This window comes from Trichomonas vaginalis, chromosome I (genome assembly GCF_026262505.1).
Source record: "Trichomonas vaginalis G3 chromosome I, whole genome shotgun sequence".
NCBI classification, from domain to species: Eukaryota; Parabasalia; order Trichomonadida; family Trichomonadidae; genus Trichomonas; species Trichomonas vaginalis.
Window position 1 is genome coordinate 3,117,323 of NC_067203.1, and position 26,338 is coordinate 3,143,660.

Genomic DNA, 26,338 nt, shown 5'->3' on the forward strand with positions numbered 1-26,338 from the left:
AAATATATTTTTGCTTAAATAACTTCAGGGTCTATTTCTTCAACCATTTCACTTCCTTCGTCAATGTCAATAGAAGCTTCTTCAACCTTTGGTAAGAACTTTTGTATAACATTTTTGTTCGTTATTGTCTTCAGAGATGAAGGATAATATTTCACATTTGTTTCACCTTTCTTATATTCTTTCTGTTCGGAAAGATTTAAAGCAATACTGAAGAAGTCAATGTTAGAGTTCTTTATGACAGTATAATGAGTATCTTTGACATTCACGAAGAAACTCTTTTGTTTCAAAACTACTGCTAACTCTTGTGAAGTATAACGTTTGCGGTCAATGACAATAGCTAATGGTCTGACATACTGACCGAACTTAGATTCTTTCACAAACTTCTTGTTAAAGATAACATTAACGTTTGAAGCACCATTGAACTCATTCTTGATGGCATTAGCGAGAGCATTGTATGAAAAGAACTTGCAATCTTGCATGTGTTTCATTAAAATAAAAATATTAAATTATTTTGAAAAATAACTTAAAAAAATCTAAGCTAATTTTTTCAAAAAAATATTTTTTTATTTCCTACTAAAGATGTATCGGAAGTTGTCTAAGTTAGAACACTCGGAAATAAAACAACTTCTTACAGAAGCTAACATAGATGTTGCAAAACATTACGCGACAAACAAAAAAGCACTCGCTGACTTCATTAAAGACTATAATGGTGCATTAAGTTATGATAGAATTCATGAGTTTATAAAGCCGCAACGCGGCGAGGACGAAGTCCATGCAAGAGCATTTCCTTTAAATGACGTTGCTATTGACTTATATCATAGACGTTCAGTACCACATGAAGTAAGGCGTGAGATGTTTGACATAACAAATGCGAACGTTGGTGAAACAAGAAGAAGAGACGACACACTGAAACAACAGAGAAGAGAGATGTTTAAGAGCGCTATAGAACAAGTTCGCAAAGCTAACGATGTCATTCGTTCCATTGACGACAAACCAAAAGAAGGTGAGAGATGGTTAAAGAAAGATGAAGAGAATAGGAAGAGAAATGTGAAGTCAGGCAATAGACTCATTGACTTTAACATCGAAGCTTTAGATGAACCAAACAGAGACTACTTACACAAACATTTCGGTAAGATTTTCATGAGACTCTTAGAGAAAATTAAAATAAACTCCCAACAGAGATGGATGGTATGTTATAAACTTGGTGGAAAGTATGAATGTTCTACGTTAAACCTCAATAATATTGGAACATTATTACATCAGCTCTTGAAGGAGAACTTTATATCAGAGATAGAAGCAAATGCTGCAGGTATTGTTGAAATGCACTATGACTTCTTCTTGACAAACATAAAGAATCTTACTGAAATAAAGATGTATGATTTAACAGAATATGAAGGCTTAACGATGTCAGATGTTAAGAAAGGAAAGCCACAGAAGCGACCATATAGAGATGAAAGCACACTGACAAATGACCAGAAAGCCATTTTGGAAGCTCTTAAGCAAACAGGAAACCCAGCACTTATAGAAAGCTTTTGGAAAGATAATGGTGAAAAGAAGTTTTATAAGAAGAGAAGCGGTCAGTTCTGGAAGTATCTTTGCACATTACCTATAAATCTTGAACGCTACCAAATCTTCAATGAACTGAACAAAAGAACTGCAACACTTATGACAGAAGACAATTGTTTCGTTTATGCTTGCATTCAGGCTGGAGTAAATGAAGAAACTATTGACCACATGAGAGAAGTCATTCGTGTTAGAGACTTTCCTCAAAGTAAAGTACAAGAAATTTCTGACGCAACAGGTATAGCATTTAATGTTACCATTGGTTATTTCAATGACTCAAGACATAATGAAATAAAGAGATATATACCAAAAGAATGTGAAACTGTTAGAACTATTGACTTACTTCTTGTTGAAGACCACTACATGCTAAACGAAAGACTTCCAATGACAACATATTTCATTCGCAACTATATAGAAATCTTGAAGGAGTGTGGTGGAATGAACATTGAGAAACAGATGAAGATTTATACAAAGAGAGAAGATAAATATGTAGTTCACATGGATAGAACTACACCGCTATGGGATGCTATGAAAACATTGTGGGAGTGCAAATATTTCGAACCTATTTCTTATGGAGAACTTTTCACATATACGACTGACTTATATAAACAGAACCTTGCACCATTTAAAGATTTGACATATGCTCCAAAGTATTGTGTACAACTGAAGAAGAAAGCCGAGTCAAAAGAAGTAAATAAAAATAAATGTAAGTTCATTCCTGAGCATGTTTTCTTTGCTGACTTTGAGTGTAGTACCGATGGCTTTCATAAAGCTTTTAACATATGTTATGACAGTGAAGATGGTTCGGTGAGTGAAAGCATTTGGGGTCAGAACTGTGCAACAGAATTTTTGGAACGACTTCCTGACAAGAGTTTAATATATTTCCATAACCTCAGCTATGATATAAACTTCATCTTAAGACACATGACAGAAGTGAAAGGAACTCCCATCATTAAAGGTTCACGAACAATGCAAATAACTGGCTTATATAAAGGAAGGGCAATTATTATAAAAGACTCTTACAGTGTTATAAATAAGAAGCTTAAACTATTTCCTGCTATGTTTAACTTACAAACAGGACCGAAAGAAGTATTTCCATACAACTACTACAGCAGTACTTTGTTAGCAAATGACAACAGAACTGGTGTCATTTCTGAAGCATGTAAGTTTATCCAGGATGCAGATACATTCATGAAGAACATAGATTCCATCAAAGGTTGCAGAATAGATGAAAACCACTTCGACTTAGAAAAATATAGCACATTTTATTGCAAACAAGATGTAAGAATTTTAAGAGAAGGTTTTGTTAAGTTCCACAATGACATATTGAAAGAATTTGATTTAAACGTTTATGACTACGTTAGTATTTGTTCAATTGCTAACAAATTGTTTGAGAACAGAGTGTACTTCCCGAATGGAAATCTTTATGACCTCTCAAATAAACCAAGAGAGTTTATTTCGAGATGCATTCAAGGTGGAAGATGTATGCTGTCAGATAACATTAAACAAAAGAGCGAAAAGAAACTCATTGCTGACTTCGACGCTGTTTCATTATATCCATCAGCTATAGCAAGACTTTATACTTTAGAAGGAATTCCAAAGGTTATGAAGAAAGAAATGCTAAGCACAGAGTATCTCATGAGACATTTATTCGATGACGACCAAAAGGAACCCATTGGTGAAAAGTTTATGTCTGGCTTCTTTGTTCTCATTAAGATAACAGAGATTGGAATACATAGACACTTTCCTTTAATAGTTTGTGACCCTGAACTAAATCCAGAACTTAACGTTCCCAGAAGTTCAAACACTTGCTGTTTAATGTATGTTGACCATATAACATTACAAGACCTCATAAAATATCAAGGTGTCAAATGTGATGTGTTGCAAGGATACTATTACGATGGAAACAGAGATATTAGAATAAGAGATGAAGTAAAGAAGTTGTTTGAGTTAAGGTTAAAGTATAAGAAAGAAGGAAATCCTTTGCAAGAAAATATAAAGCTCATTCTGAACAGTATTTATGGCAAAACTATTCTATCTCCTATTGAGTCAAAAATAACCATAGTAGATGACAAAGATGCTATAAGATATGCCATCAGAAACTACAACCATATAGTGAAGTTCGAAGGTTTGGATGGTTCAGATAAAACTATTTTCAAGCTAACGAAAAGCATTTGCAGACACTTTAACTTCTGTCCACTTGGTGTTAATATTCTATCAATGTCGAAGAGAATAATGTGTGAAGTATTCTGTACTGCTGAAGACTTAGGAATGGACATCTTTTATAGCGATACGCGACAGTATGCATCTCTACAATGAAGATATCCCTCGTTTAGCTGAAGAGTTTGAGAAACGTTATGGAAGAGTTCTCATTGGTAAAAACCTTGGTCAGTTTCATAGTGACTTCGCAGAAATAACACCTGGAAAACAAAGTTTAGCATACAAGTCAATATTTTGTGGAAAGAAGACCTACATAGACTTACTCACTAACGATTTAAATGAAGTTGCATTTCACTGCAGAATGAAAGGCGTGAAGCAAGATGTTATTGCTTTAACCGCTAATGAAATGTTTCCTGACTCTGTTCAGTGTTTCTATGATGAAGATAAAGGTTTAATGGTTCCGCAAGGAAAATTTGACAAAGACTCTGAGTTCAGTGTTATGAAGTTATATAAAGCACTTCATGACGGTCAAGAGATTGGATTTGACTTATGTAAGTCTTCTAGTCCTTGCTTTGCTGAAAAGTTTAACTTCTCAATAACGACTAAAACAAGCTTTATTCGTAAGCTGAAGTTCTGAGGTCATTTATTTTTGTCAGCAATGAGGTCATGAATGAGGTCATGAATGAGGTCATATATTTTTGTCAGAAATGAGGTCATTCGTGATAAAAATAAAACTAGCGTAGATTTTACAATACTGCGATGGTAGAGTTTAAGAGTTGTGCTTCAATGTAGAGACAGTCCTTATGGTCTGGAGGTAAGAACACTGGGCAGTTATGGTCATGAGTGGAGAACATGTCTATCCAAAACTCACGATTGAAGCCAGTTAATTTATAGTATTTAGGGTTAGGAAGTGATGAAGTTCTTGTATGACCAATGAACTCATTTTCAACTCCCTTACTTAAGTTTGAATATAATATAGCTTGCTTTCTATCCCAAATGCCAGGTGTTACAATCTTTGAAAATTCATTTTTCCTCGGAAGCATTGCATCATAATTGAAAATATTCTTGAAATCATCACTTGGTTCAGAGATTTGAAATCTTATACGTAATGGATTTTCTTTCTTTTTAGCTACTTCATTGAATGGTGAGAATACAATGAATTGACAGTCCTGTGTTCCATCTTCATTTTCATTAAATTCATAATGAAAGTCTATAAGTTGTGGCTGACTATCTTCTTCTTTCAGTTGTGCAAGAAACTCACGTAAAGGCTGTAAAGTTTGTACTTCAATGTTGAACTTTTTCTCGAACATCTCATTAAATGAAATCATACATTGCAACAATGTTGTATCGTCTTTAAAGTATTTGTATATGTGAATGTTTTGGGCGCTTAAAGACTGTTCGTCATTTTCTATCTCGACTTGAAGTATAAAGTCAACCTTTCTGAAAGCACGTGTTATATACATAGATGTTATGCCAATGTACTTCTCTTCATTTATGTTCACAATCCAGTCTGTTGGAAACTTAAACGTTACTCTGTTCCCCTTTATTTTGACGTCAGGGTTTTCACTACTGAACGCAACAGATAAAGGTATTTGTCTATACATTTAATTCTGATAAAAATAAACCATTTACTCTTTCTTTGCTTCAGCTTCTTTAGCTTTTGCTTCAGCTTCTTCTCTAGCTTTTTCGCCAGCAAACGTGGGTTCTTTTGTCTTCCAGCAGCTAATGCAGCAAGTTGTTTTTCACTAAGTTTTCTCTTTGGTCTCTCTGGCTTTTGTTCTTGTTTTTGTTCCTTCAGTTCGGATAAAATTTGCTCACGAATTTCTTTCTTCAATGCTTCAACATCTATGACCCCTTGGGTCTTGTCCGTAGGGCTTGTCTGAGTCATTTGACTGCAGATAAAAAAACAAAATTAAAACTTTAACCGATGTAAAATGAGCTTGTCAAAATCAGAGCGAGAGTCTATTATATTAAATGACGCAAGAGGAATACAACATCCTTTCTATTACGTAAGTCAGAGTAAAGATGGTAAAATATACGTAAGAAAAAGAAAGGTTCCATTAGCGAATGCAGAAAGCGACAACATTAAGGTGCATGGCAAGGGCGAAGCCCATATAAAACCTTCTATTCAAACTGAAAAGTCAATAGAACCAGAAGAAAAGAAGCCAGATGTTCTTTCAATAACGAACCAAGAGCTTATTGCAAAGTTCGTGAATTTCATTGAAAAGCAAACCGAGTCAAAGAACCCTGACCCACCAGTGAAAGAAGTTGAGACAAAAGAGAATGTACAGTTCATTGAAAATGTCAAGAAACAACTTCCACCACGAATGCCAAAAAGAAGAGTGAGAATAATGAAGTAAATAGATATTTTTATCCGAAGTAAATACATGCAGAACGAACAGTTAAACGAATTTACTCCAGCAGAGCATATTCATCAGATTCGCTCATATTTCGATATCATAGACAATGCAGTTCAAATTGGTGACACTAATAGAAAATATTCTGACGCAAAGATTCCATCACAACCTGGAACTGCTAAAGATAACACATGGGTAACATTCAATCTCTCACCTCCTGGTGAAAATATGTTGGACCTTTACAATACATTCATTACGTATAAAATGGAAGGTCAATTTATTGTAGATAAAGAAATTGGTTCAGGTTCCAATAAAACAAACCCACCAGGATTTTGGATTGGTTTCGATGACGCTTTCTATGCAGTTGCTGGATATCAAATCCTTGCAAATGGTCGTATCGTATATTCTCAAGACAACGCAAGAGAAGAAGCATATATAACTTCAAACTCACAAACTACCGAACAAATAAAGAAAGTAGATGTTTTCTCAAAGACTCGACATGAAGATGTGTGGAGTCATTCGGGAACATGCAGAACAGGACAAATTGTTAGTGGTCCAATTACAGCAGGAAAATCAAATGATTTTAAGCTTCGTTTAAGAATTCCTGTTAGAAAGTTTTTACCATTAGAAGCTATAAGATTTATTCCTGCATTTGCTGGTAACATTCAGCTTAAAGTAAAGTTCAGTAGCGACGCATTACAATGCACATCTATATCTGTAAATGATATCATTGCTTTCAATCCAACTCTTAAAGTTGCATTTGCTTCAGATTCAAATCCACCGACAAATAAATTTGTTCCATGGAATGAACCATTCACTATGATAACGAAGGCAATAGAAGCTAGTGGAACAGTTACTATTACAACTGTAACCCAGCAACTATTTCGAACAAAGATGGATTTTAATGAATGTTTCATTCATCCAAAGTCATTCTCTTTAGACCCTAACATTTATACAGAACTTGTAGAACATTATACAAACGAGGCTTTATGTTTTCCTGTTAAAGTTATGGATTGGATTCCTATGGACGGTTCATTCTCAAAGAATACAGATAGTTCAAGTGCAACATTTACAGCAGCTTATACGCCTATTAATGTTAAAAGTATTTGGGCACTATTTAGAAAGAAAGACAACTATTATGTTAATTTTGAGAACCCTAAGTTTAAATATCTTCAGCTTTCCATGGGAGCTTATGGAAATATGCCTGCAGAACCTGAAAAATCATATGGACCTGTATTTTATGAAATGGTTGCGAACGCTTGCAATACAAACAATGATATGATAGGATTTAATGAAGATGTTATGAGGTCATTGGTGGATGATGGTAGTGTGGAACATAAATGGGATAGCTATGACAACACACATTTCTTATGTGGTTTTCCAACAGAAGTGGACTTTTGCTTCCAGCAAGGTCAAACATCTACTGCTCCAATAACATACAAATTGTCTGTTAAAGGACCTATTGAACTAGCAACTGAAAATGTACCAAAGCCACTTATTGGATTTATGAGGGATTGTTGCTTTGCCATTCAGGTGCGTGCTAATGGCATACCAATAATAAGATTGACGACTATAACTTAGCAACTGACGACGGTGAGGAATAAAGGATGAACGTTTATTTTTAAAGCTTATAAATGAGTTCTTCATCAAGCTCTCGTGAACCTTCACCATCTATGAAACAAACTTTACCAAACGATTATGGAGCACCTATTGAATATTTCTTACGAGCTGCACAATGGCAAAGAGCAGTCTCACCAAGGTTAGGTGTTCCACCAGCTCCTGTCAAAAATAGCATTTGGTCAAGTCCTTATATAAGATATGGTCTCCCACTAGGTTTGCTAGCTACAGCAGGAGCAGTTATGATGTTGAAAAGAAATAAAGCAAATGTTGTAAATAATACTGAAGTAGCTGAAGTTAAACAAACTCCAACACCTTCACAAGCAAAACCTTCAATGACTCCTGAACCTATGGAAGTACAAACTCCTGTTCAAAAGTCAACTCCTAAACCGACTCCAACATTTAAACCAGAACCTACTCCTCAAATAAATCGTAAAACTCATGCGTTTCCTTACTGAAAAAATAACGTTATTTTTATTTAATATTAAAATTTTTATTTGATTGAAATGACAAATAAAGTCACTGAAGCAATGAAACAAAAGTTTTTGGTAGAATACATTAAATCAGGAACTATTCCAGAAGGTTTTTACATTCATACTATGAAGGATGGTAGAGTTCAGTTTAGAAAGATAAAGCAACCATTAGATAGAGAAGGTATATTAAGGAAGATTAAACTTCATGAGGACAACATTGCTGAACTTAAGAAGAAGTTAGAAGAGTTGGAGAAAGGAAGAGAGTTATAAAGCAATGAATTCAACAGGGTGAGAAAAGAGGTGAGATCTCACCACTTCACCTAAATTTATTTTTGTGCTATGTTTTCATACGTGTGAGGGTGGTGATATCATTTATTTTTAAGTTTATTTTTTATTTTACTGAAAATTTTTATTTGGATGTATTTGAAAGAACAAAAGCAACTCATTCGAATTCCACAGTATAACAAACATACATTTAAACATTTATTCTTCCTTCCTGAGCATAACATGTTCTTTCAAATACATCCGAGACCAGTTGACTTTTCATTGACTGTGTATAAAGATAGAAATAGTTATATCATTAAACCATACGATGACGAAGGTAAGTTATGTAAATTGTACGTTAAGAAGTTAGAGAAAGTTTATGGCTTCAAGTATGACTACAATAGGGTTAACACTGATGATGAAGATATTGAGGAAAATTTATGAGAACATTAGTGAAGTCGTTAGTGAGAACGATAGTGAGAACGTTTATTTTTTACATTAGTGAGTTCGTTAGTGAAGTGAAGTGGTTGGCGGCTTTGTAAATATTTAAGGTTAAGTTAGTTTTTGCGTTCATGTTGTAAAATATACGTTAACGGTTTTGTAAAGTGTTAAATTCACAAGTATTGGGTAAAGTGGAACGCAGTGCCACCATACCCAAGACTTGTATACTAACTAATATATCTATTTATTATATACTAATGCTATTTTCAACTAGAAGTGAGGTACGGTAATCTTACGGATTCCCGTAACTCAATTTTACGGAAAAAGTGCAGTAAACTACTCAATTTACGGAAAAAGTGTCGTAAACTATTGATGTGGCGGTAAAATCACGGTAATTCACGGAAAGCTATATGCGAAAATTTGAAATTATACAAAATCGAGCGAAACACTTTTAAATAGGTTGTTCTCGTATTTAAAATACTATTCCCAGATTTATTGTCGTCAGAATATTTCCAAATTTTTGCCGATTTACAAAAAATGATTTACAAAGCATATTTTTTAATCTAAAAAATTCCTAAAAAAAAGGAACCGGTGTGCGGAAACCTCGGTAAATTACCGCGGTTCCCGTTGGGACTGCCATACCAAAATTTATGGCATTCCAAACGGGAACCGCGGTTGGTTACCATGGATTTCCGTCACCGGTCACATTTTAAAGATTTTTTAAGCCTTATAAAAATATGCTTTGTAAATCATTTTTTGTAAATCGGCAAAAATTTGGTAATTTTCTTCAACTAATAAATCTGCGAATAGCATTTATAATACAAGAACAATCTTTTAAAATGAGTTTGATTCATTTTTGTATAATTTCATATAGGCACATATATTCTTCCGGGACTTTCCGTGATTTTACCGTAAAATCATTACTTTACACCAATTTTTCCGTATTTTGAATAGTTTACTGCACTTTTTCCGTAAAATTGAGTTACGGGAATCCGCAAAATTTCCGGACCTCATTTTTCATAGAATATAATAATAATATTTGATAAAAAGATATATTATTTATATTTTTGATTTTTGAATTACGGAAAAAGTGAATTGATAACTTGATTTTTTTATATGGTTAATTTTTCAAATGATATTATGAAGATCTAAAATATTAAAAGTAAAAAATTGAATTACGGAAAAAGTGAGGTCAAAAGTGAAATAAATTTGCAGAACAATTTTCATTGAAATAAGCTTTATTTTTCATTATTAATAACAATGCAAAAAATATTTATCACGGGTTCAAAATTTAAAATTAAATATTTTAATAATTTACATCTTATTCTTTATTTTATATTTAACCCGTGAAAATATCATTTAAAAATTGAATATATTCAAAAAGCTTTATTTTTATTATGACTGCATGGGATCCTCATGTATATGATGAGTGGATTCCATTTAAGAAGACGAAATATCCACCAACTCCTGAAACATTGGAAACAAAGTGTGGAAAAAATGTTTCACTACGATCGGCTATTATGAGAATGAGCCTAATCAATCAGACAAAGGAAGGCTCTTTACATACTGTGCCGAATGTAGTGAAACATTAGTTCAAGGGCAGTTCGTGCGATGCATTAAAAAAAGCAGGAAAAATGATTTTAAAGATCATAAGTGCAAATTTTTACTCCCAATGCCCAACTACGTTCCTGCTGAGCACCAAGTTGAGAATACTCAGCAAGCAGTTGGCTCTGGTAATGATCCTTCGTTAGAAGAGATCATTGCCAGGCTTATTGCGAGCCTAGATATAAGCCTTTATGCCACAATGAAGCCAGCATTTAAAAGCTTCCTAGAGAGCTTCGCCAAATGGCTTAAAAATAAAGTCAATCGCGAACAGGGCATCAACTTTACAATCCCAGACATTGAGTTCACACGGCGCGGTGTCAGAGAGGCATTGATTACTTTAGGCAAAACAGACTCCTCTCGGGGCCTAAAGTTCTGCGAGGAATTCCGCATCTTCTCAATTTCCCTGGACTGCGGAACACACGGCAGCCGTCATGGTCTATTCTCTTGTGTGTGCAATCCAGGCAAAACAGATCGCCACCAATTCTTCGACACAACAATTTCGACTAATTGGACATACGAGGACTACCATACGTGGTTTGATTCTCTTAAGGTTAATAAAAACCACGTAGCTGGAGTAGTCGGAGATGGTTTGCCAGCCCAGGTTAAAGGACTCTGCCACTGGAGGCCAGAAGGAGCCCTTTTCCCTGGCTTACAAACCGTGTACATTCGTTGCCTTAACCACGTCTTGAACAATGCTATTGTCCACGCACGTAAGCAATGTCCATTGTTGAATGAACTGATGAATAGAGTTCACCAGATTATCATTATCTTTAAGAATCACGATATGAGAGCGAGATACAAGATCAGGGTTCCATCAATCCCGGAAACTCGCTGGCTCTACATATATGATACTCTGTTTTTCATCTTTGATAATCTGGAAACAATTAATACTGCTTTAAGAAGTGGAGATCTTCCACTATCCCTTTCCAGAGCTACACGTGAACAGTTACAATGGACACGTGATGGAATTCCTCCACTCTTTAAAGATGCTTTAATGATATTCAAGCCATTAAAGCAACTTCAATTATGGCTGGAATCCAACAAGTCCATGGGTGCTTATGCATTCCTGATGATACAACAGTGCCAAGGGATGTTGGATGAAATGGCAGGAAGATTAACGCCAGATGGTGAAGAGATTCTCCGATCAATCACTACAATATTCAAAAATGATATGAAAGAATATGGTAGAATTGATTTGCTTCGGTTTGCTTTCGGCTTTACACCGTTAGCAAGGAAGATCATCAGAGACAAGAAGGGTTTTGGAGGAAAGACAAGCTATCCACCTATAATGCAGTTGAAAGATGTGCAAGTCCCAACGATTCCTTCCCTGAGGATCATCAATCGCGAGATCACATTTGAGAAACTCGGCGAAATCCTTGAAGAAGAACGAACAGAACGTGTTGACGAGGTAGCCGAGCATGATGAAGAGATCCAGCAAGCAGAAGAGGAACAAATGCTTAACGACGATCATGCAGCCGAAACAAATGCCGATGGTTCGAGGAATTCCTTGGTCTGGGATGTTGTAGATGAAGAGATAAAAGATCTATACACATTCATGATAACAATCCTCAGACAAAGAGCAATTGCCGAATCAACAGTTGATCCAACGATCAATAAAGACGATAGAGCCAAGGAATTGAGTGATGCTTACGATTTCTTCATAGAGCAAGATGATTCCCATCTTATAAATGGTCATCATCTTGCTCAAAATGATGGCAAGTTTTGGTACATGAATGGCATAAAGCAACTAAAAGCAATAAGACCAATTGGAAAAAGGATGATGTCACTTTCGTGCAGTGAAGCAGATGTAGAACGTGTAATATCTGAATTGCGAAAGACAAGAAATTCAATGAACGAATCATGCAAAGAAGAATATGTAGCATGCCGCTTCTTCATCAAGTTGAATGATGATCAATTTGATATTTGATTTTGTTTTTTAATAAAATTTATTAAATAATTTGTTTTAAAAAGTATTATTTTTATTCGTAAAGATATTAGACAGAAGGTGGCCAGCCTAATGTCTATCAATCTTTAATATTAGTAGTAATTTCCCGCATTTCTGAATGATGATTGATTAGCTTTGTTGTTATTGATGTAAAACTGGATAAGTATTAAATAATTATATTAATCTTGGCCAGGGGACTGCTGATGGCCAGTCAGCAGCGGCCACTATGAATCATTATAATTATTTAATACCTAAATTGAGGTAAAAAGCAATAAGACTTGCCGAGCCTCATGCCCCTACCTCATATAAATAGAATCACACTTTAGTGAATCAACATCTATAAGAATGAAGTGTTTTGAAGCTGAAATAATATTGAATAGAAATTAATTTTTTCTGAAATTTTGAATGAAATTATGGGAAATAAAAAAATTACTAAATATTGTATTCATACAAATATATTATTTTAAAGGAAAAATAGATGCTGATAGAAACGATGAAAATTTTTGAAAACTTTACAATTAATTTATGTTCGTTAACCACAGAGCTTGCAATCCAAAGCTCACGTTAGACAACAAGAGTCATGAAGTCTCATACTAAGGGATATCCAACATATATTTTAATAATCTAATGTTTGTGACAAATATTCAACATAAAATTAAGTTTTCGTTTCGTTACAAGGCATTCATACTTTGGAGATATCATATTTAATGTACAGAAAAGTTAATATTAAACAATACATGCTAAAGAATTAATAAATAAGATAATAAAATAAATTTATACGTAATTACTTTCATTTAATATGCTTTATGCTGTATAATATTGATTAAGAGGCATTAAAAGGTTCCATAGTCTGCTTTTATAGGCAAGATTTTTGATAAAAATTTTAAATTTTGAAAAATGATGAGAAAAGGAAAAAAAGGTAAATGAGAGCAAGAGGAGGGAAAAAAGAAAAAGAAAAGAAAGGGAAGGGAAAAATAAAAGAAAGAAGGACATATAAAAATTTAGATGCGCATTCTTAATGCCGAGGCGGCTTGCCGCCGAGGCGCAATTTTTTTAGGCCTCTACGGTAACCCGGCAATGTTTTTTAAAATCTTGTACAGCCCTACCAAAATTTCAAATTTTAATTTTTTGAAAAAAGAGGCCACCCGTATGTACGTTTATTTGAGAGGAGGAGGAGGATTATATTTTTGAAAGGGTGAAACATTATGAATATGTTAATTATATAATAATATGTATTATTATAAAAAAGAAAAAATAAAGCACGTTAAAATTTTTCTTTCTTGATTTTTTACAAAATCTACTTAGAATTATGCAAAATATGACTAAATAATTATAAATTTCAAGTTAAATTTTCATTTTGATAAATAATTTAAATTTCAAAATATCAAGTTCAGTTCGACTATGTATGTAGTAATTCCTCAATAAAGTGCCAAAACCCTATTAAAATATATGAACATTTTCAACATTTTAATGTTTTTATTTAAAAATTTGATGGAATATGAGCTTCAAACAATTATTATGTAAATAAAAATAATTAAATATATGTATTTATTCGTATTACAACCGTAGTAAGTCGATTCTTCCTTTCTTCTACTGAGATTTGAATTTGATTTCGAATTGTAAAGAGATTCAAAGGGAAAATACTAGCGGATAAAAACTACCTCCATGAAAGGGTCATAATGGAGTCAAGTTGTATTTTTTGATATTTTTTGCTTTTCGAGCCTAAATAGGTAGCCAAGATAATGCCTAAAAATAAGGTTCTAAATTATGAAGTTTACATGATCCTCTCGTGTGCACCCTTAATATTTGCACCATGTAAGATTGTTATATACGAGAACGATAAAAACGGTTTGACAGAAAAGTGACAACTTGACGTGTCAAAAATAGAAAAAGTGACATTTTATTCGTAATATTAAAATGAATCATCATAATCTTCTTCATAAGGGTCTTCATAATCTTCTTGATATTCTTCTTCATAATTTACTTCGTATTCTTCTTCTTCATTACTATCTTCTTCTATTTCAACCGGATTCGCCTTATTTTCTTCTTCTTCAACTTCCTCGCCTTCTTTTTCCCATTCATCTTCTTCGATTCCTTGGAGCTCTGGCATCTCATTGGCCATAAGTGAACCTGGAAGAAAATCTTGAGAGACTCCATCCACAATCCATTTTGCCGGTATTCCCCTCTTCCAAATTGGAAGTTTCTTCCACATTTCAGATGGGCTATAGTGAATTTGTTTTCCATTCACATAATGAGTTGGTAATGCTAGATGAGGTTTAGCATTATAGTACTCAACCCATTGTTGAATCTTTGCCCATGACAACTCTCTGCTCTCTATGTTAGGCCACAAGCGCTCGATTTTCCCATTTTGGTATGGGCAATGGGGGACAATATATACATTATTGATCCCCCGAACCCTCATAGCCTTTAGGAACTCGCCTTTATTCTCGCCGCCATTATCGGACCAAATTGTATGTGGTGGTCCATAACGGGCTATTGCTCTCTTAATTACTTTCACTGTTTGGCTAGCATGTTTTGACGAAAGATGCTGCCATTCTATGATGAGCCTTGTGCAGTCATCAATCACAGCATAAAGAATCTGACTTCTCTTTTTGCCAAGAAAGTGGATATCAACGTGCCATATTTGGTTAGGAAAGGCAGCTAAGTATCTTGTCTTTCCTTTTGGCCGATAGGGTCCCCTTGGACGTGCCAAGCCTAGCTCTCTAAAAGCTCTTTCTACCATATGTCTTGAGGGGGGATGTGGAAGAGGGTTTGTAAGATATTTAATGTTCCTCAGCTCAGATGGAAATGATAATGGAGACTCTTCAATCATAAGTCCGGAAGGAATTGTGGAAGAAATTTGATTCAGGGGCTTAAAACGTTCAATAGCGGAGAACCATGCTTGGGTAGGCGTTGGCTGTGGAACAATACCCGTCTTCATGTCCAAAAATGCCTCAAAATGAGATTTGGCATATTCGATATCTTTATTTATTTGGTTATAGGCGGAGATTATTCCAAGATGGCCATGCTGCTCAATTAGGTTTCTAATAGTTACCTTAAGATCTTTTGGTACATTAACTTTGGATCTCCCGCGCTTAAGGGGAATAGACACAGATGGGTGAGGCTGAGGCTGAGTATTGGCAGAGAGCTGTTGCTGTGCCAAGGTGTTGGCAGAGAGTTGTTGCTGTGCCGAAGTGTTGGCAGATAGCTGGCGCTGAAGAGGGGTGTTGGCAGAGAGTTGTTGCTGTGGAAGAGAGTTGGCAGAGAGCTGGCGTTGTGGGGGAGTGTTGGCAGAGAGCTGGCGTTGAAGATGAGTATTGGCAGAGAGTTGGCGTTGAAGAGGAGTGTTGGCAGAGAGTTGTTGCTGTGCCAAGGTGTTGGTACTGCTGGCTAATGAAAGCTGGCGTTGAAGAGGAGCGTTGGCAGAGAGCTGGCGTTGTGGCGGGGTGTTGGCAGAAAGTGGGCTTTGTAGAGGAGCGTTGGCTGTTGAGAGCTGTTGCTGTGGAACAGAGTTGGTAGTGCTGGCTGATGAAAGCTGGCGTTGTAGAGGAGTGCTGGCTAATGAGGGTTCTTCCTGTATACGAGAGTCGTTTGAACTTTGTAATATCAAATAATCGGTAAGGAGAGTGTCATCTCTGTGTTTCAAAATGGATGAACACTCGTAGAGTCGATTATTATATTTAATGTAGAAAGTAGTAAACTCTTGAAGTTTGTATGTATGATGTAAGTACTCTTCAATAGTAATTAGTCTATTACATAAGAGAGCTTTGTAAAATGTTATCTTGTTAATTGATGAACGAATAGTGTTGTTGACTAATGGAACATTTGTGAGAACAATGGCTAACGGTGTGCGCCTTTGAATCTGTGCTAGAGCTGTTTCAAGCCAAGCTGAATCAACTAAGGTGTACAAATTCATTTTAAACAAATTTGAAATGAAATAATTTGTGAGAATTTGAGAATAATTTAATTATTTCAGAAGTCTATATTGAAAAATATTCTTAACAAAATTAATTTAAATGGTTCAGAAAATAAAAAATTAAAATTAATGGAAAAAACATGATTAGGAATAATTAACAATAATAAATATCATGGTTTTGGATTATTTAAACAGCTATAAAAGAACGAATTTTACAAATTACGATAAAAAATTATTGAAAAATAATGAAGAGGATAAGGATTTGAATCGAAAATTAAAAGGATGATTATGTGTCAAATTAAATTAAAATAAAAATTTTAGAAGATTTAGACAAGAAATAGTGCAAAGAATTAGAATTAACATAAAAATCGAAAATTTAATAAAGGAGAGATAAAATTATTGTAGTATTCAATTGAAAAATTTTATAAGATAAGGAATATTGGTAAACAAATAAGTTTCATCTAAAAAAGGAAAATAAAAATATAAAAATTGAAATAAAACAGAAATATAAAATATTTTTAAAATGCAAAAAAGTTTCATACTAATCGTTTTTGTATAATATTTATCAGTGAAAGATTATTGAAAGATATTTTGAAAGAAATCGAAAGAGTTAAGAAATATTGAGAAGAAGGACAATTGAATGAATTTTTGGCCGATTGTGCTATGCAAAGTTAATGATAATTGCAGGAAATTTTGAGATTTTCGAGGTTTTGGAGGGGGTGAGTACTATTATATGTAATAGTATCTCACACTCTCCAATTCATCCTATGGCGTCGAGAAAATTTTGGTGAAATGTCGTCGCATTTCACGAAAATTTCTCGGCGCCATATAGAGAACTAGAGTCTGCGAGGTACTGATTCTATCTATGTACCTCGCAGACTATAGTTTTGAGCCAAAATGGCTAAAAATTGCTCGCAATTGTTTGCCATGTAAACTGTCACTTTTTGAGGAGATTTGACATTCTGTCAAATCTCCTTTTTTCGTATATAAGAAGATAAGAAGTTCGGCTGTTTCTTTACTATTATATTCTGCTGCTTTATGAAGAGCGGTTTCTCCATTTTTATCTTTTTCATTGACATTTGCCCCATGTGAAATAAGAAGTTCAGCTGTTTCTTTACGATTATATTGTGTTGATTAGTTAATCTGGGAAGTTCAGCTTATTGTGTTGATTCCCATTTTGGTAGGGAGAATGAGAGTCTGTATGCCGCCATTGGACGCCCCAAAGATCAAGTAGATCTTGAAAGGCGCCCCTATTTTCTGAACCGTTGTCGGTCCAGAAACAATAAGGGGCGCCAAATTCAATGAAGGCGGAAGCCGCAACATTCGCTGTCGTCGCTGCCAGCATATCTGGTATTTGTATACACGCTAGGACTTTGCGGCTAAAATCGTCGATTATGCCATAAATATACTGGCCACGAACACCCCTAAAATAATGAACATCTGCGTGCCAGATAAGATTGGGGGAAAGCGCCCAATATCTTACTGCTGTTTCTGGCCCGGCATGCTCTAATCGCGTCTTGGTGAAATGATTTTCTTTGAAGTATTTGCGTACTTCTCTATAAGATACATCAATTTGTTGTAATTTCAAACGTTTCCATTGTTTTGTTTGACCACAGGGAAAGGCCCAGTGGTCATGTATCACAGCAAGAGCTTTGATTTGGTCGTAGGGATTGACCCTACGACCTTTCTTGCCTTTAGGCAATGGGATATTCTGTAAGCTAAATTGATTTTGTAAAAAAGATTTTGAAACATCTAAATATTTGAAATCATTTGATTGAAGGGTTGGGGCGATGGGAACATGGGTGCAAGCTTCTTCCCATGTCATTTTACCTTCTTCAATCTGATTGGAAATACCAATTAGGTAAATTCGATCGACATACCCTTTTTAAGGATTCATTCTAATGAAGTACGTTAACAATCAAAATATTCTATAAGTGTCTAGTATGGAATTCAAAAGAATAAAGAAAATGGTAACGTAAATAAACGTATTATGAAATAATTTATAATTAAAATGAAAAAAAAGAAAAAATAATAAGTAAAGTGACTGGAAATGAAAATTAAAATCAGTGTACTGTTTTATTTTTTTCTCGCTGTGAAACGTATTCGGTCATTTTTTTAAAATTAATTTTTTGTTAGAGATAAGAGCTAAAACTCGGTAAACAACTTCTTTATGTCTAGAAAATTCTATCTTCTCGTAAACGAAAAAGGGGATTTGACGGAGTCAAATCCCCGCTCACAAAAAGTGGACTTTACATGTCAAATTTTATATGCATGTAATGTCCACTTTTATGAGTTTTAGGAAGGAATTGGAAGCCATGAGTTACTGACATTGCATCAGTATCTCATAGCCTCCAATTCCTTCAAAAAATGGGAGAAACTTTGTCCGAATAGTTTAACATTCGGACAAAGTTTCTCCCATTTTAAGAAGGAATTGGAGGTAAGAGATATACCATATGAATGTATATCTCTTACCCTCCAATTCCTTCTAGAAAGTGTCCAAACTTTGGGTTAATAGTTTGCAAACTATTAACCCAAAGTTTGGACACTTTCAAGTGGAGATGGAAGGCTTTGGGGTATATATTAATACAATATACCTCAAAGCCTTCCATCTCCACTACAAATGGGAGAAACTTTGTCCGAATAGTTTAACATTCGGACAAAGTTTCTCCCATCTTTCAATGTAATTGCTACCTGTGAGGTACTGACTTGAAGTCAGTGCTTCACAGGTAGCAATATCCAAAAATTTAAAAACATTTTATCAGTTCGTTAAAGAACTAGAGCCTCCTAGGTACTGAACCAGAATCAGTGCCTAGGGGACTCTAGTGATCTATATAAATCTGAGAAACTTTGAGGAAATTGTTCGACATTTCCTCAAAGTTTCTCAGCAATTTAGCGAGGAATGTTCGTTATCGTGTAGATATTTATAATATATACATGATAACAAACATTCCCCGCTAAAAGATGTAAAATCTTATAAGAAATAATTGCAAAAGAATAACAAATTGCAACAAATTTTATATGAAACTGAACCTTATGAGGTAGTGATTCAAGATCACCGCCTCATAAGATTCAGTTTCAATCTCAAGTATCTCAAAAGTAAGGCTCTATTTTTTGCCATGTAAAGTGTCACTTTTTCTGTCAAACCATTTTTATCGTTTTCGTTTCCAACAATCTTGCCTTTTATTTTTTTCTCGCTGTGAAACGTATTCGGTCATTTTTTTAAAAATTAATTTTTTGTTAGAGATAAGAGCTAAAACTCGGTAAACAACTTCTTTATGTCTAGAAAATTCTATCTTGCCTTTTATTTTTTTCTCGCTGTGAAACGTATTCGGTCATTTTTTTAAAAATTAATTTTTTGTTAGAGATAAGAGCTAAAACTCGGTAAACAACTTCTTTATGTCTAGAAAATTTAACATTCGTCTCCCATTTTTATATATTTGGTTTAGAATGTTCGAAAATGCGTAATATGGTCATGAATATTAATTGAAAAGAACCTTGAATTAATTCAATCTGATCTCACAAAATATTTTAAATTACAAACTTTGTGGTTTGAATAGATAATTAGTATTAAACTCAAATAACTAGTTTATTTTTGAATAAAAATTATTTGAATTTATTCAATTTTGTGAATTTTCCTTCAAAAATTAAGTTTAAATATCTTATTTGCCATATAATTATAAATACAAAGAAACATATTCGAAATTGAAAAGAATGACTTTTTCTGTTCTTTCAATCATTCAATTTGAATTTTGCAATATTGGATTTCTCATTAAATATCTATTAAAAACAACAAGCAATTTAACTTACATCCAAATTTATTTGTGTTATATTCAATCTTCTCAAAACTTATAATTTTCGGCTATAGCATGATTATATGCTATATAATATAATAAACCTATAATAGTATCATTCTTTCAATTATTTGAAGAGAAAACCGAAAAAATCTATTTTCGGTCTATAACAATATTCATTAAGCAATTTAGTATCTAAATTCTTTTCCACAAAAGGTAAAGGGACTTTTTTTGTCAAAAAAGTGTCACATTAATAAAATCAAAATTCTAGCAATTTTATTTGTGCATATTTTATATTCACATTTAGAAAGAAAAACGAAAAAGATCTTTTGGTATTTTTTTTCTATGAATTTTCAAGATCCAAAACAATATGAAGAAGAATTTGTAAACAAAGTTTATGATCAAATAGCTCCACATTTCAGTCATACGCGCTTCTGCCCTTGGCCTAGCGTTCAAAATTGGGTAAATTCTTTGGAGCCATATTCTGTTATTCTTGATATTGGATGTGGAAACGGTAGAAATCTGGGAATCAATAAATCAATATACAATATTGGAACTGATTATTCATTTGCACTTTGCAAGATCGCAAAATCAAGAAATTTTCAAATTTTTCGGGCAGATGGACTTAAAATCCCTCTTCGGTCAGGTGTGTTCGATCATATAATACAAATCGCTGTTATACATCATTTTGCTACAGAAAACAGAAGAATTCAATGTCTAAAAGAAATAGCTAGACTCCTTAAAATTAATGGAACTGCGTATGTTACAGCTTGGTCAACAAAACAACTCAAAAAAACATATACTGAACAAGATCAATTAGTTCCCTGGCACGTTAGAAAGGATTTTGATAAAAATGAACCGGAATTTGAACGCTTTTATCATTTATTTGTTAAAGGTGAGTTTGCAATTCTTATCTCTCAAATTCCAGAACTAGAATTAATTTCTGAAAAATGGGTAGGTGGAAACTGGGAAGTTGAATTGAAGCGAATATAATATTATATCAATATTTTATTCTTATAGGAATATATTTTTTGAAGTTTTTTTTTGTTTTTAATAAAAGTTCTTTATAAAATACATGTTAATACTAATTACAGGAGATAGCTTGACTTTAACACTAGCAATTACAAGAATCCTCATGAATTGTCGCATCTGATTTTTTATTTGGGTCTGTATACAGCATAGCAGGCTGTTGTTTTAATGTAGGAAGGATAAGAGAACCTGAATTCACTTTATTATAAATCTCTCTTGCAAGGTTCAAAAATGTATCTTGTACATTCGAACCATCCTTTGCGGATGTCTCGATGTATAAGATTCCATGACGCTCTGCAAAGTATTCGGCTTCCTTTTGTCCAATAACTCGGGTGTCCATTAGATCTGTTTTATTTCCTACAAGAATGATGACTGAATTTGGGTGACTAAGGCATTGAATATCACTAAGCCATATTTCAACTTCTTCATAAGAATGTCTATCTGTTACATCATAAACTAAAAGCGCTCCTACAGCATTTCTAAAGTAAGACTTGGCAACACTTTTGGATTTTTCCTGACCTGCTGTATCCCATATTTGCAATTTAGTAGGTTTTCCATCAATTTCACAATTAAAAGATTTGAATTCAACCCCAACAGTTGCCTGTGATTCGCTACGGAATGTATTATTGATAAGCCTTTGAATTATTGTTGTTTTACCTGTTCCAGATTCTCCACCAACAATGACTTTGAAACTTTGAGCCATTCAAAAATATTTAAAATTAAAGCACAGTTTGGAGTTAAGTAAAAAAAAAAAGGTAGTGGGGCTTCCAGGGGCTGCGCCCCTTCTAGCCCTGAAGATGTTTAGTATAAATGAAGTTCTTATATACGGGTCTTCCAGGAGCTTTTCACAAATTATATATGTTTTCATGCTTTGTCACTTTTCTGTCACTTTTCAGGTAAAAACATTTTTATTATTATATATAAATGAATTTTACAAAACCGCCGTTACCGTTCTTTGGAAATAAGAGTAGATGTAAAGATATTATATTGAGAGAACTTAAGAAACTACCGAATGGTCTAACATTTGTAGATTTGTTCGGTGGAAGTTTCTATATATCCCATTTGTGTCATACAATATTCCCAGACTCAAAGATTATATGCAATGACTTCGACAACTATATGGACCGTCTCAAACATATTCCAGACACAAACAATATATTGAAAGAGTTAAAAGAAAAGATACCTATAGGTAAGATGGAACGTATACCATTAGATAACAAAAATATTGTGAGAGAGGTTTTGAAAAAAGCAGAATATATAGACTGGGATAGTATATCTGCTAGACTATTATATAGTGGTTCTATAAGAGTTCATGACATTGAAACACTTATGTCAAACGTTTTATATCTTAACTATACAAATGTTTTCAAAGAGAACATAGAAAAATATATTGAGGGTATAGAGTTTGTGAGATGTCATTGGACAGAGTTGTATGAAAAATATAAAGACAAGGAAAATGTTTTCTTTATAGTGGACCCGCCGTTCTATAACACATGGGATTTTCAATACCAAGTAGACTGGACTTTGAGAGACTCTTTAGAAACTTTAGACGTTTTACATAACTGTCCATGCTTTTACTTTACATCCGATAAAAGTGGTTTGGAAACCGTTATGAGATGGTTAGAGGACATACATGACTATGTGTTTAAATATGACAAGATAGAATATGAGAGAGGTCCTATAAACCGGAGAAAGTGTCATAACAAAGAAATTTTACTAGTAAGTAAATGTGGTTTGAAATAGGACTACTTGTTTTAGGTTTTTTCCATTGTGTCATTTATTTCTTTGACGTGGCAGAAAGATATAGAGAATATGAAGATGAACCAATGCCTGCAAATGTCCAGTATATGTACTCGTAAGAGATATTTTTATCTAATATTAAATGGACGCACAGAACTTAGCGAATGCACAACAACCTGGACAACCAAACCCAGAGAATATTCCAAATGAAGTTAGAATACAAACTGCAATGGCAAACTATGGTCAAGTGCCAACAGATGTACAAATGCAAACTGCCATGTCAAATGACGCTGCGTTAGGTTTGCCACCATGGTATGCAAATATGAGATGGAAAGAGTTTTATACAAACCCTGAAGTGGGATATAAACAACTTTATGCAGATGACGCGAACACAGGAGTTGACCCAGAATATGTTTTCTACCAGAGGAGAAACAGAATGTATGAGCTCCAGTTAAAGAATGCTATGGAACTCAACAGGAAACGTAAGAGACTAGGCGGACATTAGATTTTTACACGTAGTAAATGGGTTTCTTCAGTAGTATTGGAAACTTCTTTCGAAATGTTGGAAGAGGTATATGGAATGGAATAAAAACCGTAGGAAGAGGAATTTGGAACGGAGTCAAAAATATTGGTAAAAGAGTAGGTCAGTTTGTTGGTATTATACCTAAAGACCCTGAACCAGAAGAACAAGCTCCTGTTATACAACAGCCTGAACCTGCACCACAGTCTAGTTGGCAACCAAATCCAACACCTCAACCGTATTAAAAAATTATATTTTTACCGTTCGATAGTAGTTGTATATGAAACTAAGTTCTAAGTAAAACGCATGGTATAATGGAATTATTCTTTTTCTTCCATCTGTAGTAAACCATACTTGAAAGTCTGAAATACTTCCACTTGGTGGTTCGTATAACTTTGTAGGTTTTTCGTAAAAGTCATTTGCCAAGCATAAGAAAGAGTTTTGTGCACCAGAAAATGAAGCATGAACGATAATAGCATCTGGGTCGAAAACATTTTCATATGTTCCATTAGGGTTTTCGACTTCATAAAAGTCCGGGTGTACTGGATATTCTGCAGGCTGATTTAACATCCTCATAAATCTATACCATGCCAAGTTGTTATATTTTGTAGAAATATAAACGTTTTCTCCAAGGTCTTCTATTCTATTGATTTTAACAGTTGCATTTTTCCTGTCATAAATAATATCGAGATGGTACTCTCCCTCGTCAATGTTATACTGGTTTGCATATTCGATATAGATGTCGTTTATTTTTTCTTGAAAAGCTTGAAGAGTTGTTTCTAAGTTTACAAGCAAATTCACTTGTAAAAGTTTTCCCTGTTCAAATTTCTCATACATACGTTTTTCTTTGTTATAGTATCGAACTTCAAAACCGACTGTAAATGGGAAACCATGTATGGCTTCTGAAATAAACTTCATTCTACGAAAGCCAATAGCTTTTGTGACGGATGGGTCTCTTAACCATCTTAACGGGTAGTCAAAACGATAGCCTTCATGCTTTACGGTCTCTGTCTCAAACTTTTGACCGACATTAGTAAAAAGTTCATCTAATGGTTTAGTTGTAGCAACTCTTGAATTTTCTTTTTCTATTGAAAGCATATTTTATCTAGAATAAAAATGTCAAATGAAACAGCGTCTATGAGAGAAATACAACACAACCGACAACTCATTATGCAAGCTCTAAATAAGAACACAACAAACTTTTCAAACTATTCTAAGATATCTGAGTCATTGAAAGAAGGAAACTTAAAACTGACATTAAACCCAATGACAGATGAGTTTCTGTTTCAAGACAAGAAGAACCATACTGTCTGTATAAATCCAACAAAAGGAACTTTAAACGAGAAACCTATAAATGAACTTCTTTTGAAAGCAGATGTTGACAACAAAGCTGACAAAGAATATGTAGACGATGCAATAGCAAAAGAAGAAGAAAGAGCTAACAAAGCTTATGCAACAAAAGAACATACTCATCCTGAACTAGCAGACAAAACATATGTTGACAATAAAATGTCAAGTGAAGTGACAAGAGCTGAAAACAAATATTCTAAAAAGACTCATACACATTCTATATCTGAAATAACAGACTTAAACGTCAGCCTTGAAAAGAAAGCGGATGAGGAATATGTGGCTAGTAAGTTAGAGAAGAAAGCAGATAAGGAATATGTGGATGAAAAAGATAACGAAATGAAAGAAAGGGTTGACTGGTACCATGAATGGACATCGAAGATTTTAAAAACTAAAGCCGATACAGGATGGGTTTCAGGATGTTTAGACCTTAAAGCAGATAAAACTTATGTTAACGATGAGTTAGAGAAGAAAGCAGATAAGAACCATACACATACAAGTTTTACAACTGTTGCTATAGAAAGTATTGAAGGAACGGTTGAAGAAACTGGTGGGGATGCATTATATTGTAAACCTCCTAACTTTCCACAAGGTTTAACATCGGATGACGACATAACGACGATGAAAAACATTAGATGTAAAGATGTTTATGTCATGAAGGATGAACATAATATTAAATTCACTGCTCAAGATTTATATGACAAGAAAGCAGACAAAACAGAGCTTCAAACATTAAAGACAGAAATACTTCAAACATTATATCCTATAGGCTCTATTTATACGTCAATGAACTCTACCAGACCAGAAACAGTTCTGGGTTTTGGAACTTGGACTCAAATAGTCGACAGGTTTTTGTATTGTGCAAACTCTTCAAAGGAAACAGGTGGAAGTAAAACGATTTCAGGTGAAAATTTACCTGCACACAGTCACTACATAGATTTAAGTACATCTCAAGCAGGTTGGCATAAGCATAGATATTGGGATTGGTCAGCAATGACAAAAGGTAAAGGATATGATGTTAAAGACAACGTTAAGTTTGCTATAAATTGTTACTGGAGTAACACTGAGGGAGGAGGAAACCATACACATCGCGTTTCAGGATATACGCAAACAACGGGACAAAGTAAAGACTACATGCCACCTTACATGACAGTTTACGCATGGTATAGAAATGCTTAGTCGTCATGTTCCACTTCTTTAGCATATTCGTCAGGAGTTGTCTTATATTTGTTAGGAACTGTCTTTGAAAGTATACCACCTTGAACTTTGACAAGTTTGAAACGAGGTCTGACAATAGTAGTTTTATCTTCTGCTTGCAGTCTGTACATTTTGCCATGTTTGCCTAAAACTTCATAATATTCTCTTGTATACTTTCTTCTATTTTTACGAACACGAACGTGAGTACCTGTCGGGTTCCCATTGTTGTCATAGTCAATAGTATTTTCATATGGGTCGCGTTTAGGTATTTCTATTTTTACTTTGTCACCTTTCTGAAGTTTGAAGCCCGGCATTCTTTCTTGTTTGTCTCTTTTGACTAAATTATTAAATATATAGTCTTTCTCTAAGTCAG

The 26,338-nt window shown here is 34.1% G+C and overlaps 17 protein-coding genes across 17 annotated transcripts, besides 8 other annotated features; 11 read left to right on the plus strand and 6 right to left on the minus strand.

The window, feature by feature from the left end:
* Window positions 1-9,108: part of a mobile genetic element that runs on past the window's edge.
* TVAGG3_0919680 (uncharacterized protein) lies at window positions 15-488 on the minus strand (the record flags this gene model as incomplete). The annotated part of the gene is made up of 1 exon (XM_051252180.1): window positions 15-488. The coding sequence occupies one exon, from the start codon at window positions 486-488 to the stop codon at window positions 15-17; it is 474 nt and encodes a 157-aa protein (XP_051077754.1).
* Window positions 580-2,822, plus strand: TVAGG3_0919690 (organellar and viral DNA polymerase type B; the record flags this gene model as incomplete). Its single annotated transcript, XM_051252181.1, has 1 exon — window positions 580-2,822. A coding segment is annotated over one exon (2,243 nt), but the record flags the coding sequence as incomplete, so codon positions are not given.
* TVAGG3_0919700 (uncharacterized protein) lies at window positions 4,470-5,033 on the minus strand (the record flags this gene model as incomplete). The annotated part of the gene is made up of 1 exon (XM_001291657.2): window positions 4,470-5,033. One exon carries the CDS (start codon window positions 5,031-5,033, stop codon window positions 4,470-4,472), a length of 564 nt encoding a protein of 187 aa, XP_001291658.2.
* TVAGG3_0919710 (uncharacterized protein) lies at window positions 6,111-6,990 on the plus strand (the record flags this gene model as incomplete). The annotated part of the gene is made up of 1 exon (XM_051252182.1): window positions 6,111-6,990. A coding segment is annotated over one exon (880 nt), but the record flags the coding sequence as incomplete, so codon positions are not given.
* On the plus strand, window positions 7,715-8,155 carry TVAGG3_0919720 (repellent protein 1 family; the record flags this gene model as incomplete). The annotated part of the gene is made up of 1 exon (XM_051252183.1): window positions 7,715-8,155. The coding sequence occupies one exon, from the start codon at window positions 7,715-7,717 to the stop codon at window positions 8,153-8,155; it is 441 nt and encodes a 146-aa protein (XP_051077757.1).
* On the plus strand, window positions 8,204-8,440 carry TVAGG3_0919730 (uncharacterized protein; the record flags this gene model as incomplete). The annotated part of the gene is made up of 1 exon (XM_051252184.1): window positions 8,204-8,440. The coding sequence occupies one exon, from the start codon at window positions 8,204-8,206 to the stop codon at window positions 8,438-8,440; it is 237 nt and encodes a 78-aa protein (XP_051077758.1).
* A 416-nt stretch (window positions 9,109-9,524) lies between the features above and the next one.
* Window positions 9,525-13,530: a mobile genetic element.
* Window positions 10,548-11,532, plus strand: TVAGG3_0919750 (ribonuclease H-like family; the record flags this gene model as incomplete). Its single annotated transcript, XM_001282027.2, has 1 exon — window positions 10,548-11,532. A coding segment is annotated over one exon (985 nt), but the record flags the coding sequence as incomplete, so codon positions are not given.
* Window positions 11,661-12,006, plus strand: TVAGG3_0919760 (uncharacterized protein; the record flags this gene model as incomplete). The annotated part of the gene is made up of 1 exon (XM_051252185.1): window positions 11,661-12,006. A coding segment is annotated over one exon (346 nt), but the record flags the coding sequence as incomplete, so codon positions are not given.
* Window positions 12,036-12,407, plus strand: TVAGG3_0919770 (uncharacterized protein; the record flags this gene model as incomplete). Its single annotated transcript, XM_051252186.1, has 1 exon — window positions 12,036-12,407. The coding sequence occupies one exon, from the start codon at window positions 12,036-12,038 to the stop codon at window positions 12,405-12,407; it is 372 nt and encodes a 123-aa protein (XP_051077760.1).
* A 37-nt stretch (window positions 13,531-13,567) lies between the features above and the next one.
* Window positions 13,568-14,223: a mobile genetic element.
* A 24-nt stretch (window positions 14,224-14,247) lies between these two features.
* Window positions 14,248-14,313: a mobile genetic element.
* A 24-nt stretch (window positions 14,314-14,337) lies between these two features.
* On the minus strand, window positions 14,338-15,168 carry TVAGG3_0919810 (ribonuclease H-like family; the record flags this gene model as incomplete). The annotated part of the gene is made up of 1 exon (XM_051252187.1): window positions 14,338-15,168. One exon carries the CDS (start codon window positions 15,166-15,168, stop codon window positions 14,338-14,340), a length of 831 nt encoding a protein of 276 aa, XP_051077761.1.
* Window positions 14,338-15,358: a mobile genetic element.
* A 2,121-nt stretch (window positions 15,359-17,479) lies between these two features.
* Window positions 17,480-18,166, minus strand: TVAGG3_0919820 (integrase core domain-containing protein; the record flags this gene model as incomplete). Its single annotated transcript, XM_051252188.1, has 1 exon — window positions 17,480-18,166. The coding sequence occupies one exon, from the start codon at window positions 18,164-18,166 to the stop codon at window positions 17,480-17,482; it is 687 nt and encodes a 228-aa protein (XP_051077762.1).
* A 365-nt stretch (window positions 18,167-18,531) lies between these two features.
* Window positions 18,532-19,511: a mobile genetic element.
* Window positions 19,512-20,303: a mobile genetic element.
* A 155-nt stretch (window positions 20,304-20,458) lies between these two features.
* TVAGG3_0919850 (tRNA (uracil) methyltransferase protein) lies at window positions 20,459-21,163 on the plus strand (the record flags this gene model as incomplete). The annotated part of the gene is made up of 1 exon (XM_001295897.1): window positions 20,478-21,125. One exon carries the CDS (start codon window positions 20,478-20,480, stop codon window positions 21,123-21,125), a length of 648 nt encoding a protein of 215 aa, XP_001295898.1.
* A 28-nt stretch (window positions 21,164-21,191) lies between these two features.
* Window positions 21,192-22,008, minus strand: TVAGG3_0919860 (regulation of endocytosis; the record flags this gene model as incomplete). Its single annotated transcript, XM_001295898.1, has 1 exon — window positions 21,247-21,864. The coding sequence occupies one exon, from the start codon at window positions 21,862-21,864 to the stop codon at window positions 21,247-21,249; it is 618 nt and encodes a 205-aa protein (XP_001295899.1).
* Window positions 22,009-23,043: 1,035 nt separating this feature from the next.
* Window positions 23,044-23,406, plus strand: TVAGG3_0919870 (uncharacterized protein; the record flags this gene model as incomplete). The annotated part of the gene is made up of 1 exon (XM_051252189.1): window positions 23,044-23,406. The coding sequence occupies one exon, from the start codon at window positions 23,044-23,046 to the stop codon at window positions 23,404-23,406; it is 363 nt and encodes a 120-aa protein (XP_051077763.1).
* A 17-nt stretch (window positions 23,407-23,423) lies between these two features.
* Window positions 23,424-23,666, plus strand: TVAGG3_0919880 (serine threonine-protein phosphatase family; the record flags this gene model as incomplete). The annotated part of the gene is made up of 1 exon (XM_051252190.1): window positions 23,424-23,666. One exon carries the CDS (start codon window positions 23,424-23,426, stop codon window positions 23,664-23,666), a length of 243 nt encoding a protein of 80 aa, XP_051077764.1.
* Window positions 23,667-24,329: 663 nt separating this feature from the next.
* Window positions 24,330-26,338: part of a mobile genetic element that runs on past the window's edge.
* TVAGG3_0919900 (phage tail repeat-like family) lies at window positions 24,538-25,931 on the plus strand (the record flags this gene model as incomplete). Its single annotated transcript, XM_051252191.1, has 1 exon — window positions 24,538-25,931. A coding segment is annotated over one exon (1,394 nt), but the record flags the coding sequence as incomplete, so codon positions are not given.
* TVAGG3_0919910 (uncharacterized protein) lies at window positions 25,944-26,234 on the minus strand (the record flags this gene model as incomplete). The annotated part of the gene is made up of 1 exon (XM_051252192.1): window positions 25,944-26,234. A coding segment is annotated over one exon (291 nt), but the record flags the coding sequence as incomplete, so codon positions are not given.